This window comes from Rhinichthys klamathensis, unplaced genomic scaffold, assembly GCF_029890125.1.
Source record: "Rhinichthys klamathensis goyatoka isolate OS25496 unplaced genomic scaffold, OSU_Roscu_1.1 h1tg000015l_1, whole genome shotgun sequence".
Lineage (NCBI taxonomy): Eukaryota > Metazoa > Chordata > Actinopteri > Cypriniformes > Leuciscidae > Rhinichthys > Rhinichthys klamathensis.
Window position 1 is genome coordinate 4,391,949 of NW_026606567.1, and position 15,366 is coordinate 4,407,314.

General features: G+C 37.8%; 2 protein-coding genes across 2 annotated transcripts; one reads left to right on the plus strand and one right to left on the minus strand.

The window, feature by feature from the left end:
* Nucleotides 1-276: 276 nt before the first annotated feature.
* epor (erythropoietin receptor) lies at nt 277-6,845 on the plus strand. Its single transcript, XM_056233535.1, has 8 exons — nt 277-568; nt 1,244-1,370; nt 1,585-1,754; nt 2,143-2,294; nt 2,397-2,553; nt 3,932-4,019; nt 4,353-4,440; nt 5,890-6,845. The coding sequence occupies exons 1-8, from the start codon at nt 478-480 to the stop codon at nt 6,592-6,594; spliced, it is 1,578 nt and encodes a 525-aa protein (XP_056089510.1). The 5' UTR covers nt 277-477; the 3' UTR covers nt 6,595-6,845.
* Nucleotides 6,846-13,090: 6,245 nt separating this feature from the next.
* Nucleotides 13,091-15,320, minus strand: swsap1 (SWIM-type zinc finger 7 associated protein 1). The gene is made up of 2 exons (XM_056233620.1): nt 14,853-15,320; nt 13,091-13,770 (listed from the first exon to the last, which is right to left on the minus strand). Exons 1-2 carry the CDS (start codon nt 15,111-15,113, stop codon nt 13,225-13,227), a joined length of 807 nt encoding a protein of 268 aa, XP_056089595.1. The 5' UTR covers nt 15,114-15,320; the 3' UTR covers nt 13,091-13,224.
* Nucleotides 15,321-15,366: the final 46 nt, after the last annotated feature.

Below are 15,366 nucleotides of genomic sequence, written 5' to 3' on the forward strand. Positions count from 1 at the left end.
GTTGAGCATAAAAAAACATGAGTGTCAGGCTGTGATAAAAAGAGCCGGTTACTTGCTACAGAACAACACCAGAGCAGTTTGCACTCTTTCAAACGTGCGACTGAGCACATGTTGATGCATTAATGCTACAAGAGCTTTTGAACCCCTTGAGTAAAAAAGTCATATTGTTTCCTACTCAATCCTTTTTGAGCATGTTGAAAGGTTGAGCATGTAATGTTGTCTAATGAGAATATACGTGGAGCTCTTCAAACATGGCATGTCATCACTCAAGCTCCGCCCAGTAAACAACAACACACTTTTTGATGCTCCGCCTACAAATAGTAAAAGCGTAAACACTCTGTGAACACACTATCAGCTTATCAGATGAGATGCACGTAACCGTCCATGGTGTCCACAAAACAATTCGGCCGAAAAAGCCCACCTGGACAGGAGGATACACCTTTACACGGAGCAGTGATGCGTTTGTAATGTAAATGGATGAGAAAAATGAGGAGCGACGGACTGAAAGTTGTTTTCATGCTTTGTCTTGCTTTCATCACTACAGGAGGAAAAAGTTTTGAAAGTACAGGTAAGAAATAATTGTTCTTCAGCGTAAAGTTACATGCATTACATGACTTTTTATTTATTCCTGTGATCAAAGCTGTATTTTCAGCATCATTACTCCAGTCTTCAGTGTCACATGATCCTTCAGAAATCACTCTAATATGATGATTTGGTGCTCAATAAACATTTATTATTATTATTATCATCATCAAATGTTGAAAACAGTTGTGCTGCTTAATATTTTTGTGGAAACCGTGATACGCTACCATTCAAAAGATTAAAAAGGCATTAATAATGTTACAAATTATTTCTATTTTTTTTAATGCTGTTCATTTGAATTTTATATAGCTACATCAAAGAATCCTGAAAAAAAAATGTTTCCACAAAAAAATAAGATTATATTAAATAAAGATGAAGCAGGAAAAAGCACGGCACGCACCAACAAATTCTATTTTTAATTTAGAAAGCTTTGAAATATGCATTCATAATGTAAAATCATCTTATATAATATAGTTTTATTTACTGAACTTCTTAAATTTATAAAATGCTTCGTCCAAAAAAAGAAAAAGAAATGTTTGTGTTTCCGCCTGTGCTTCTTGTACTTGTGCTTGTTACAAAATGAACTTACAGTTTACAATTGTCTTTGAATAATGCTGACAATGCTTTGATATATAATACTTTATATAATATGATTGTTCAGTGTCCCAGTTACTCCAAGACGAAACGGAGGATCTTAAATGTTTTGTGGAGGGAAAAAAGGATCTCACTTGCTTCTGGGAAGTGGATGAAGCGAGGAATGATCAATATACCTTCATGTATTCATACGAGTAAGTGACTGTTTAAGGACCAAAGCTATAATCAATCTTTTTTTTAATTTTGCATTTTAATTTTTCCTTAGAAAGTGATATAACACATACTTGGTCCCATTTTAAAATACTGGTCTTGAAAGACAGTGTATAATATTATTAATCATGTCAGTTCAGTTAAATGGTCCCATTAAAACATCAATCAACGTTATTTCTTCTTTTCATATGTCTTCAGGAATGAGAAGAATTCTCCTTGTGTGGTTTCCTCTCGTTTTTTACTGGCCAGTAACAAAACCGTCTTCTTCTGCAAACTGCCCCAAACCCTGTTCTTCGTGCCCCTTCACGTGCAGGTGATCCGTGATGGCCGGACTCTCTATAATCGCAGCCTCAGAGCGGAGAACGTCAGTAAGTCTATTAAAAGTAATACTTGAAGAAAATACTAAGCAGAATGCAGGTACAGCCCTCCACACGCTTAAAGTCAACATGAAACAGAAGTTGCGATAGGCTTTTCTTCGCTATTGGGATGTATATTCGAGTGAAACTGCTTCTCGAACAAGAATAAATGTTAGGCGGTACTTGATTTTGTCCATGTGGAATTGATTGGATGGTTGTGGTTTGCTATTGGTGGATCTCATGTGAGTGACAGGTTGCCCCGCCCTCACATCAGTAAACACATCATCAGAGGAGAGATGTTAGAGGGAGGGGAAGCTATTTTGATTAAAGATCACGAGGGCACATGAATTAAAAATAATAATAATACGCAGAGATGAGATTTGATTTCATCCTTTCACAGTATTTGTAGATCCTCCCAGAAACCTGACGGTCATGAGCTCAGGGAAGGAAGGGCAGTTGAACGTGAGCTGGCTGCCTCCTCCGCTCAAATACATGGACGACAGTGTGATATACGAGGTCAGATACGCAGTGGAGGGAAGTCACATGGGAAAGGTGTGTGTTCTTTATCGTTTTTCATGAGGCCGTTAGTGTGGTTTGAAGAAGCCGAAGCATTGTGTTTCTTGGTGAAACTTAGCTGTGAGTTGTCTTTTGAAGGTGGAGGAGATGAAGGCCAGCACCATGCTGGTTTTGCGGGACTTGCAGTCCAGCACCAGATACAAGGTGTGGGTCCGTGTCAAACTCGACGGCGTCTCCTTCAAGAGCTACTGGAGTTCTTGGACCGATCCTGTGTTTGCAGACACCCTGCCGAGCGGTATGTGCATCTGAATGCTTTTCCAAAGTACAAACAAGTAAAACATATGAAAGCCCATTTCTGCCACATAAAAACAAATCATGCTTTTGTTAATCATAATTATGACAAATTCTCATAATTATGAGATTAAAAAGGTGAAATTCTGATTTAGTCATAAATGACTAATCAAAACAATGACAAAAAGTTTAAATTATGAAATTTATTTATTTATTTTTATCTCGTAATTTGGACAATCTCATAATTAGCATTTAGTACTTCATAATTATAACTTAAAAGGTCAAAATTATGACTTGTCATAATTATGACATACTAATATGTATTAATTATGACTTTTATTCACCAAAAGTGGAGGAAATTGGGCATTCTAAGTCATAAATATGAGATCCAAATTAACACAGTCATAATTACATAAGTCAAAATGATTACACAGTAAGTCATAATTATGAGATGTCAAGTCAAAATTATGACCTAAAAAGTCTAAATTGACAAAAAGTCTAAATTACGATTTAAAGTCAAATGACATAAAAAGTCGAAATTATGGTATAAAAAGTCATAATTTTTTATGTTATAAAAAGTCATCATTTTTATGTTATAAAAAATATGACTTTGTGTGTAATAATTTTGACTTGTGTCATAATTTCAACTTAAAGTCAAAATTATGACACAAGTCAAAATTATTACACACAGTCATTTTTTGTAACATAAAAAATGATGACTTTCTATGCCATAATTTCGACTTTTTATGTCATTTGACTTTAAATCATAATTTAGACTTTTTGTCAATCAATTGACTTAAAGTCATAAATATGAGATAAAAAGTCAAAATTATTACATTATCATGAGATGTAAAGTCAAAATTATGACCTAAAAAGTCGAAATTGAGAAAGTCATGGAAATTCTTTTTTTTATCTCATAACTTCACATTTTTAATCACATAATTATGATTTACTGTCAGAATTTTGATTTTTTTTTTTTTTAAATCTCATATTTAAGCCAATTGAAATTAGTTTATATAGCTCTTTAGAAATTCATGATGTTAATGTTTATAATCTTCATGCCTTATAGTCGCATTTAGCAGATTAGAACTGGGTAATAATATAGTTGACATTTTGAGACGATACAAGCAGTCAATCACTTGAGATTAGCTATATAGTAAACAGTATCATCAGTGTTTATATCCGAACTATAAACTTATATCCCAGTACTTCTGTGATGATTTTAATATTTGTAACAGAAATAATGATAATGTTTGATATCTATACTTGACCACTGCTCTCTCTGGCTCAGCACATGTCCTGGTGAGGTTTTAATAGACACAGGCGAATCATGCTGTCATTTAGGAATGAGGAATCATTGTTTGTTTCTCTTCTTGTAACAGACATGGATCCGCTGATCGTGTTACTGGTGCTTTTCATCGGATTGATCCTCTGCCTGCTGTCTCTGACTGTGATTCTGTCCCACCACAAGTCAGTTCTCACAAATACACGCTTAATGAAAACATACAAATACCATATTGTTTTTACATCATGTTAATGTTTTATATAATGTATAAAATAATCACTTCAGACTAACCATAACCCATTCTCTAAGAAAACATTTAACTTTTTTTCAGAATAACCTTTGACAATTGGTTATTTCACATTAGCCTCTGGGGACATTTTTCTACCCAATATAGTGAAGTACAGTAAATGGTAATGGTTACCAAGTATGGTTGCTTGTGTAGGTAATAGATATCGTAATGATCATCTCAGTGTCCACTGTAACAATGCAAACTCCACTTGATTCTGTGCACATTACAGGTTTCTCCTGAAGAAACTGTGGCCTGACATCCCCACGCCTGAGCACAAGTTTCCAGGTCTCTTCACAGTCTACAAAGGGGATTTCAAGGTAATTCATGCATGTCTTCAATTGAATGTCACTGCACCATTTACACATTACCATGTATAATTTAACATGTTGTAACAAAATAAATGGTTTCCAAACTGTGATTGGTAGAGTAAATGAAAAGTTATATAGGGTTTGGTTCAGGTTGATCGGTTAAACTTTTGATCAATCTAAGGCATCCTTGCTGAATAAAAGTATCAATTTCTTTCAAAACAAAGGGTGAATTCAGGTTGTTTGGGACACTTTTTGCCATTGAGATGACTGGGAAAAAGTGTCCCAAAACAACCTGAGTTTATGTCATGCATTTCATATTAAGTTTAAATCGGCTTCATAAGTAAGAAATTAGTTATGTTAGGTAGTGTTGAATTGTTCATTTAAGTTATTACACGGCTCTGTGGAATACTTGATTCTGATTGGTCAATCGCGCCATCCAGCGGTGCGTTATTCCCAGATAACAACCGCTGAACACAGATAACACAGGCTCATCCGGGTCACTGAACCGTACTATACGCTTGCTAGGAATGTTTTTTCTTCGTGGAAGTTATGCTTTTGGTGACCTAAAAAAATATTAAAACTCAGTCGAATCAATATTTTGTGTAGTTATTTAATAATGCCATCCAGTATCGTGGACTCAGTCTCTTGTTTCATACGAACACAGCTGCTGCCATTTTGTGACTGTTGTTTTGTACACTGTTGGATTATAAGATACAAACAGGTACGATTTTAAAACAGTTTAATCTGAAATCAATATCTCTTATCCCCAAAATTATTTATGTGGCGAAATGCCATGTAATAAATGGCATGACTGTATACCGTATCTCTTAAATGTCCGTCTAGTTTGAACTTGCCGCGCTGCAACGGCTCTAAAGCTTTAAAGACCGAATATTTCAACTCAGATCAATATTTCGTGTCTAATTATTTACTTATGTGGCAAGTAGCCGTGTAATAATGTACATCCAGCCGGTTGTTATCTCAGAATAAACACCTTCAGGTTGACCCTGTCGGGGGTTTATTCTGACATAACAACCGACTGGATGTACATTATCCCTTAATTTAGAAACGTAAAAATGTGTATTTATTCGCAACAATTATATTAACAGCAATAATTATAAATTCCTGTTGTCAGAACAGCTAATGGATGCCGTGCTGAATTGTCACGTTAATATTCCAGGTGAAGATAATTAAGAAATTACATAGTCTTTCATTTTCCCCTTCGCCAAGTTCCCTGTTCCCTCCAAAGTCCCGACTGCAAGGGCTCTTCGGAGCGAGTAGGGCTCCAAAGGGCATCACTTCCGATTGTAATTCGCCCAATGTTTGCATTTGTCCTCCTGTCAAAAGCTGTATATGGGTAGGAAAAAAGCTGATTGGAACTGCAAAATCACTGGAAAAAAGAGATAATCACTAGTAGTAGACGTTTAGTAACTAACTATCCTGTGTTTCCTCGGCCCTCAGGAGTGGATGAGCCAAAATAATGGGAGCGCGTGGGGAAGATCGGTCCATGTGTTCACGGAGGAGCTTCCCTCACCCGTGGAGGTTTTGTCCGAGGTTTCTCTGACCAGCTACGGCACGTCACCGAGAGAGGAGAGGAAACCTGCGGAGGAGGTAGAGGAGAGCGAGCGCACGGATTCGGGATTAATGGGAGGATGGCGAGAACCTCCTCACGCTCACTGGCTCATGGAGCAACTGAGGGCGCTTCAAGAAAACCCAGAATCTCTCTCCCAGTCTACGTTACTGCAGTCACATGACACCTACGTGGCTCTCAATCAGAACTCGCAGCACGTGGAAGAAGTTGCTGAGCGGCCGGTGGACGATGTCTTCGAGGAGACGTTACCGCTTCAGACGCTCTTTACCACCGAGGGAACGTCGTCTTTGAGCGCCTCGCACTCTGACCTCGGCTCGCTCCCGCAGAGCTCGGGTTCGGGAAGACTGTCCTCGCAATCCAGCTTCGAGTATCCCAACCACACGTGGCCCCCCAAAGGGCCTGGATACACCTACATGGCGGTCGCAGACTCGGGGGTTTCCATGGACTACAGCCCGATGAGCTCCAGCAGGATCGCGGAGCTCGGGAAACACGGGATCTACACCAATGAATACAAAAACGAGATTTTCGGCAACAAGTGGCAATTCTCCAGTCAACATGTCGAAACTGGATACTGACAACTTACCTCAGGGTCTTACTGATTTATGTTTGACGCATGATGTTGAAGGACATTTGAAAACACTAGGATGTTTCAGGAGAAAAGAATATATTCCATCAGAAATAAGCTAATATAGCATTACTATGGCAGCTGTTAATTAAATATTTGAGTACAGTGTATCACGTGCCACTAAAATACCAGTGGAGAGTTTCCATTTTTAATAAATCGATTTTTGAATACATTAATCAGCGGCACTTTCCACAAATAGGCTTCACTTCGATGTTCCTTAAAAAAAAGGGGGGTGGGGGGGGGGGCATTATAGGCTAAATTTCAGCAATTTTGTAAGGGAGAAATATTAAATATGTTTCATAATAATTTAATATATCATGAAAAATAGGACATTTTCAGAGCATCCAAAATCTGTATTTTATATATACATACTAGGTTATATTTGTCAAATGATGACCTTTTTTTGTATATTCAGGCTGTATTCAGACTTGACCAAATGTTTGTAACAGAATTGCAAAAATTACAAACTTTACATAAAATAAATGTAAAACAAATCATATATTTTACCCCCCTGAGCTTGATTATCATAATTGATCAAATTAAGCATCACATTTGAAACAATGAGATATATAAACAAACCTATTTTTTACCCTCTTTGTGGAAAGTGCCTGATTTGCAGCTCACATGTCATTCTGTTTTGGGTTTTCCAAGTCTAAATATGTCTTGTAAATTGTACATGTATTATATATATATATATATTTGAATGTAAATAACACTTTTTTACTCTGTTTTTGTGGTTTAAGTTATAGTAATATGTTCGGATCTGTAAAACATTAAACCTAGAGGAGAATGTTTTGTTATTTGAAGGATAATTCATCCATCCATCCATCATGCTTTATGTCCTTAGGTGCTGTGTTTGCATTTGGATAGTTCTTCTGGTGCATTCTGGGAATCCTTATATGGTTGACTTATTTCTCATTGTTGACATTTGCAACACATTTTCTCTCCTATTGTGGCATTTCTGAGTGGAACAGTGTAAGGTAACTGTAGCAGACAGACTAGATTAGATCGTGAACAGTGGGCGTTTGCAGTTGATTATGGAGGACTACACCCTTCCTGAAGCACCACTAGCACACAACCAGCTTTGGTGACATCAACTGAAGAAAGAAAGCACTTTGTACTCAAAAAAGATATTAGACATTTTTCAGTTCTGTTGAATAATGTGCACTGGTGACTCATTCACAACAAAACCAGGGACGTGTATTAAGAAAGTCCATTTTGATTCAGTGTTGACATTAAGGTTTGTAATATGCAGTACGGTCAAATTACTGTACAGAAACCTTTTACTTTATAATAGCAGTTTAGTTTGTTTGTGTTCTATTTTCTGTAATGTTAAACCAAATATGTTGAATTTGTAAACGACAATGAGTTAACCAAGATGAATTGTTAATATGTAGTATAAAAACTACGCTTTTAAAAATAAAGGTCCTAAAAGTGGGTTTCTCACTGTGATGCAACTGAAGAACCTTTCTTTAAACAGTTCTTAAAACAAAAAACATTTTAATAATCTAAAGAACCTTTTGTTCAGTTGAAAGATTACATTTATGTTAAAGTGTCTCGAAGCCACTGAGGAACCTTTATTTTTTAAGAGTGTAGATAAAAAAAAAAGTTATTTCAGACTCATTCTTTTCACATGTAGTCCTGTCTATACAATGCTACGACCACTGAGTGATGTTTTATTTCATTATTGCATTGGCAATAAGATTGAAAGCCTAGTAATCACTTTCTAAATAACTATTTGTCTTCCACTTTTTCTATCAGCAATAAAGCTCCTATTTTTTCAAGAATGAAAAGGAATGTTATTTGTTGCGTAAACCGACGGGATCTCTTCCATTTCAGCAAAGACTTCTCATCTACACACTTATTTTCTGTTCTCAATCTAAATTAATGCATTTAAAGGGATAGTTCACCAAAAAAAAAAAAATTTAATTAAATATGTGTAACACACTTTGAAGAATGTTGGTCACCAAAATTGGCTTCCATTGAATGGAGAAAAATAATATTGAGACGTTGATAACAGTGATAATTTCTCAAATTATTATCTTTTATGTTCAACAGAAGAAAGAAGGGTTTGTAACGGGGGTGAGTTAATTATTTTTATGTGAACTATTTAATTGTTGGCCCTAATTTCTTCAAGAAACTGTAGTTTTTTTAAAAAACAATCTTACTTGCACTGACATACAATTTTTTTTTGAGCATTTGCAGATAATTAAATGCTTGACAAAGTGCTTCACAACTGACTCCTAACTCATAAAACAGCTAGTAACTCGTGTTAAATTAGGGGAGAAAAGGGGTTATTAAAGCTGCAGTCCGGCATTTTTCCTCTTTGTCGCCATCTCTGTTCGAAATCTGCAATTGCAGTCATTCGCGGAATTATCAACTTTACGTGAGTTGTAGTTCAACACCCTCGACACGGCACAGCGCGGAGGAACACATGCCGCGTCCCAATTCGCCTACTTATACTACACCCTAAAAGTATGTACTCTTTTTGTGAAGAAAAAGTTCATACTTTTGAGTGTGTAGCAAAAGAGTAGGCAAGCTTTGGGACATACTACTTCGTCATCTTTAACGGACAGATCTGTCGCGTGCATCCTATCACCGTAAACTGCCCTGTCAATCATCTCGTCACAGTTCAAATCCTCCATTCAATCTAATATAACTTCTTACCATTTCGGAGAGAATTGTTGTCGCACGTTCATCTGCCAGTTGTGGGTCTTTCATGCGGAGACTCTCCTCATGTGTTTGGAATTTGAATATAATAATGCATTTAAAAGTTAATGGCTAAACGTATCTTTGCAAAAGTTCACAATGCTGCTGCAGATGCAATATAATGTGGACAACATTGAATAAATACATTTTCGTCAGGTTAGATACTGATAATTAATCACTGTCTCAAACCCCTTTATCTAAACCTCTCTACATAACCGTCGGACTCGCGCGTCCTCCATGTCTGTAGTTTTTGAACACTTTTCATTCGTGTTTGTAGTTCTAGCCGAATCCTCGTCCAACGCGCAATGGGTTGTGGGCAATATCAGCCGTTAGAGTGCGCATCGATCTGCACTTCGGATTCTGACCGGATATAGTAGACCATCCGGGTCTCTTTGGGACACTCATTTCAACATACTACGATTTGGGACGTACTAATTCTATTTTCGAACACTATTTAGGACGGATAGTATGCGAATTGGGACGCAGCAACAGTGTTTGAGGAGAGTGTGCAGCTGTCAGTCGCCGCGCCGATGTGGATATTGTCATTCAGAATCACAGATTATTCTTTTTGGACGAATGACCAACATAAGAATTTTCACCGGGAAATGTCATCTGAACTAGTAAGAAACATTCACTTTTGTTCTGGTTCTGACATTGCAGTAAATCGCGCTGATTAAATCTAACAATTGCTTATAAGTTATCATATCACGCAAAACCGTGCAAAGTAGCTATACTATGTTCTCAAATTGTTAATGTTAACAACGTCAGCAAGCATTGCGTGACTACATCATGTAATGTCCTTCCGATATTATCCTTGTTTTCGCATGGGTCCGGTTGCAGTCTCTTTTTTCTGTACCCACTCCGAAGTCCGAACGAAGTCTTTTGCATGTTACAGCGGGTGAGTCTCTAGTTGTCACTGATGATGATCGTCGTTTGAACCTTTCTGGATCAAGTGCTGTGAGAAAAGGCTATAAATCTCTACCTCCAACATCCTCACACGCAATATAGCTTATACTAGCCGAGACTCCTTCTTATGTGTACAGATGTGACGTAATGAGCAATATAGCTTATACTAGCCGAGACTCCTTCTTATGTGTACAGATGTGACGTAATGACGCAATATAGCTTATACTAGCCGAGACTCCTTCTTATGTGTACAGATGTGACGTAATGACGCAATATAGCTTATACTAGCCGAGACTCCTTCTTTATGTGTACAGATGTGACGTAATGAGCAATATAGCTTATACTAGCCGAGACTCCTTCTTATGTGTACAGATGTGACGTAATGAGCAATATAGCTTATACTAGCCGAGACTCCTTCTTATGTGTACAGATGTGACGTAATGAGCAATATAGCTTATACTAGCCGAGACTCCTTCTTATGTGTACAGATGTGACGTAATGAGCAATATAGCTTATACTAGCCGAGACTCCTTCTTTATGTGTACAGATGTGACGTAATGAGCAATATAGCTTATACTAGCCGAGACTCCTTCTTTATGTGTACAGATGTGACGTAATGAGCAATATAGCTTATACTAGCCGAGACTCCTTCTTTATGTGTACAGATGTGACGTAATGAGCAATATAGCTTATACTAGCCGAGACTCCTTCTTATGTGTACAGATGTGACGTAATGAGCAATATAGCTTATACTAGCCGAGACTCCTTCTTTATGTGTACAGATGTGACGTAATGAGCAATATAGCTTATACTAGCCGAGACTCCTTCTTTATGTGTACAGATGTGACGTAATGACGCAAAGACATGCTCGAATCTCCCGCGGAAATCCACCAGTACCACTAAAATTAAAAACATTATTACAAGCTTACCGTTTTGCATCGAGCTAAGGCAAGCAGATAGTTTTGAACACTGGCTGGTTATGTATTTTATCAAATATGTATTTTGGATAATTTTTAACCCAAAAAAAGCTACGGACAGCAGCTTTAAAGTGTCAAATAGATTGATTTTGGTTAGTGTATATAATAATTCTAAAAACCTAAAATTAAGTACTAAAGAGTACCAGCTCTGACCTAAAAAGAAAACAAGAGACTTGCTTGCAGAAAGGGTTTTTGTTAAATGCAATGTAATCATTGCAAAAATTACAGACCTTATATATATATATATGAACGCTATACAGAGACGCTGCTGTGAACATGTAGAATAGACATGCATAAATCCTGTAGCAGAGTTAAGATAGAGATTAGAAAATGGTTGTTTATTACATTTGTGGCAGGATGGACTATTAACCCCTCCTATTTTTATTCGTAATTTAAGGTTCGGCCAATGGGCTGTGACCATAAATGTATAAAAACATGAGGTGCCAGCTGTAGGTGTGTGTCACTTTCGGGGGCCTGTGACGTCATCGATGCGCCGCCGCTGCCTGTGTTGAATGTCAACATGTAAGGCCAGTCATAAAGACCGCCGACGCTTTTGAGCCACTGACTCGTGGTGTTTGCTGGTGCTGGGACTTTGAGATGTCTAAAGTCCATTCGCAGTCGCAACTGAGGTTATCAGTGATGCCTGACTCAATGAATTCGGGATATAAAACCCTGGTGCAGCATGTTCTATCGTGAGTATATGTGCTAAACCTGAACTCAAGGGAGAGCGAATGACAGTATAATAATTTTTGTTTTGTTCTAGGCGCGTGATGACGGCGTTCTGATAAAGTGCGGTATGCTCCGACGCTCTACGGCTTGTCTCAGGGTTGCTGTTCTGTTTCCAGGACGAAACTGTTCCGTGTCTAGCATGAGACTAATGTGCTCCCAATGAGCGTTCCATGTTAATTGGCTCTAGTCGCAGAAGTGCGCCTCGAAATGCTTTATAGCCTCTGTTGTTTTGTCATCTGGTTTATGTTTTTAATCAGTTTTCAACCAGTTGGTATTGTTTGGTGTATTTGTTTCAATTTATTTATTGTGATTCATTGAATATACATTAATATTATTATGACTGAACCCCTACCGCTGGATTTATTTGTTTATAGTATTTTTTTTATTTGAGTTTATGCAGATCTCTTACTCTCTCTCTTTTTGTCGGCAGATCTGGGCACCAGGGGCAGACGAGTGACTTTCTCTGGGTGGTGGCCTCCTTCACTGTGTGTCGTGCTCTTCACTGACATTAGTCGGTGTGTGTGTGTCCTAGTGTGTGAGTGCAGTGTGATTTGTGATTTGCATTTTTAATGGTGATTATTCTATCTGAGACTGCCCCTGTTGGTAAGCCCCCAGTTCTTTTGCCAGTAATAATTGAACCTGTTAATGAGATGAGTGTGGCTGCTTGTTGATGCCCATTTTATAACTGTTAATAAAATGTTTTTGTATGATTACCTATGTCTCTGGCTCAAATGGTGATTCGAACCTGCACGTGCCTCTAGAGGGTGCGTTTACTTCCTTGGGTGAAATTCCCAAGGTGGCGTAGTCGGGAAGTGAACTCCAATTAAGGTAGCTGAGTATGTGTGCAATCAGTGCCCCGCTCCACCAATAACACTCGAGTTGCCACACATTAAATACATATAATTTTGTATATTTAATGTAAACAACCGTTCTCTAATCAGTTTTTTTGGGTTTCAGTTAATGCAAGAGTTTTTAATAAATGCAATGTAATCAAAAGTAAACAAATCACAGTCTGTAAATAAATAAAAAGTTTGCATACAACAAATAAATGTTGACATTTGTTTCATACTTTAGAAAACTTTACACATTCAAATGGAATTTCTACATTGTCAATACTTCGGCGGACATGCAAAATATCTGTATTTAGTTAAATTTTATATTACTTTGTCAAATTAACAAGTAAACACTAACATTCCTATAAATCTAGTATAGCTGGTCGAACTGAGAAATAAAAATTGGTTATATTGTAATATGAACATTTATTTGCTCTCATTTCCCTGTTTGCTCTTGTCCCGCTGGTCCAGAATCTGCTGTTCCTCACCGATGACCGGACGAAACTCCAGAACCCCTCCTGCCTGCAGCCCCATGTGCCACTGCTGTCCCTGATGGGCCGACGAAGGACACGTGTCTGACAGATACACCTGCCACTCATTCTGCCCCGCTATTTCCTCAAAGGTGCACCTCACCTGCAGGTAACGGTCCAGAACAGAGAGGAGAAGATCAGGGACTTCACTGTCCCGACTGCCTTCACACTCACTCTGAAAGGAGAGCATGACCCTGCACAGGCCCTGGCCGTCTGCTCTGTTCTGCAGGATCTGCGTGAGGAAAGCAGCGGTGTCGTGCAGGAGGGCCGCCACGTGAGCCACAGGGCCCGGGTCGTCCTGCAGCGGCCCTTGCAAATACCTCTCCAGACCGTCCACGATGATCAGGGAGGGAGGAGACGCGGCATCGGACGCCAGCTCGTGAAGAGACGCCACATCCTCAACCAGCTCCTCCAAAGTCTTCACATACACAAACTTCACATTCTGGAAGTGAAGATGCACGAAAACACATTATATCTGGCATGTTCCTCTCATTAACCCTGTATAATAACAGCCAGACAAACCTAATGTTTATGTTTAACAGTTATTTAAACATTTAGAAAAAATCTAAAAACAAAACTATGCATGTGCTGATGCATAAGGCTTTTATGGCACATTTCTTCCCCTATGCTTTCACTTTTCTTTAATCTAAACAATGTCTGAAACTTTGCATTACCTGCACTTCTTGTGTTTATTGCCTCTTCATAAAAGCATCTGCTAAATGAATAAATGTAAACGTCATATGGTTTGATGTAGTGGGAATATGGAGCTCAAACTCGAAGGGGGAAAAGCACCTTGATTTTATTCAGAGGCCCAAACTGAGTAAATATATCCAATTTGGTGCAGATGCTGATATTTATATGGTTAAAAAGTAAGATGATATTATGTCAGCTTGTAATGTAAATCAATGAATCAATCAGTATTTAGATTACTTACATAAAATGCATATAAATATCAGTTGTGACCTTATATCTGCAAATAATATCTCTAGTAGTATGATATTTAAATGCTTAGTTTTATGATCAAAGCTCAGAAGTTTTAAAACATAAAATGCAACACAATAAAATAAATTTACCTCAAAAGTCTAATAAATCATATGCGATACATTTTAACATGATTTTTCTTTTTCTTTCGAACATTCTATCTTTTAAAATTGCTAGGCTAAAACTTAAAACCTTTAAACGTAAAGCTTAAACTGTTAAAACCATTTCAAACTTTCTGGTCTAGCTTTCTCAAGCGAAGTACTAACTTTATAAAGCGTTTACTTTATTTTCACAGCAAAAAGACGTGTATCATTCACGACATGAAGAGAAGGCGTTTTTACAATTATTCTAAAAGGTCTTTGTTATTTAATACAATGCATAAACTATCATATGACAGAAGGCATATTGTGTGCAACAGGTTTTTCAGCAAACTTTTGATCATGTCGATAATTCGCATGTCTGACTGAATTATCATGTGGTGTTGTTGTTGTTGTTGTTTTTTTTATTATTAATGTCGCTCCTCAAACAGAACATTATTATTACCTTAAGACTCTCTAGTTTTAGTCCAGGTACTGAAGCCCTCAGAGAAACCGGTAGAGACTGAAAAGGGGTCTGTGTGAAAAACAGCACTTTGAGCCCCAGATCTGTGGCAGAGATCACGGCGGAGAGGAATAGCACAGATCTCCTGATGTTTACGTCCCCGAGCACTAACGTGTTGCCTTCTACACGAGAGGGAAATACCAAACCACTCGTTCCAGTTCCTGGTGCAAACCGTCTGAAAACGACTCCCAAAATATCAGCCATACCAGTAAAATGACTGCTATTAGCAATTATTCATTTGAATGTAAAAGTATGACTCGTTAACTACAACAGCAACAACGTGAAGGTAACATGCATCATCTTCTCCCGCGAATTTGACGTTCCACTGCCTTCTGTTGGAACGACGCATCTGATTGGCTGACATAAAAGAGAGCTCACGGTTGATTGGTCAAACCAATGTGTCGAATCAAATAGAAATTAAATTATCTTTGCCGTAATTTCGAAAAAATATATATAT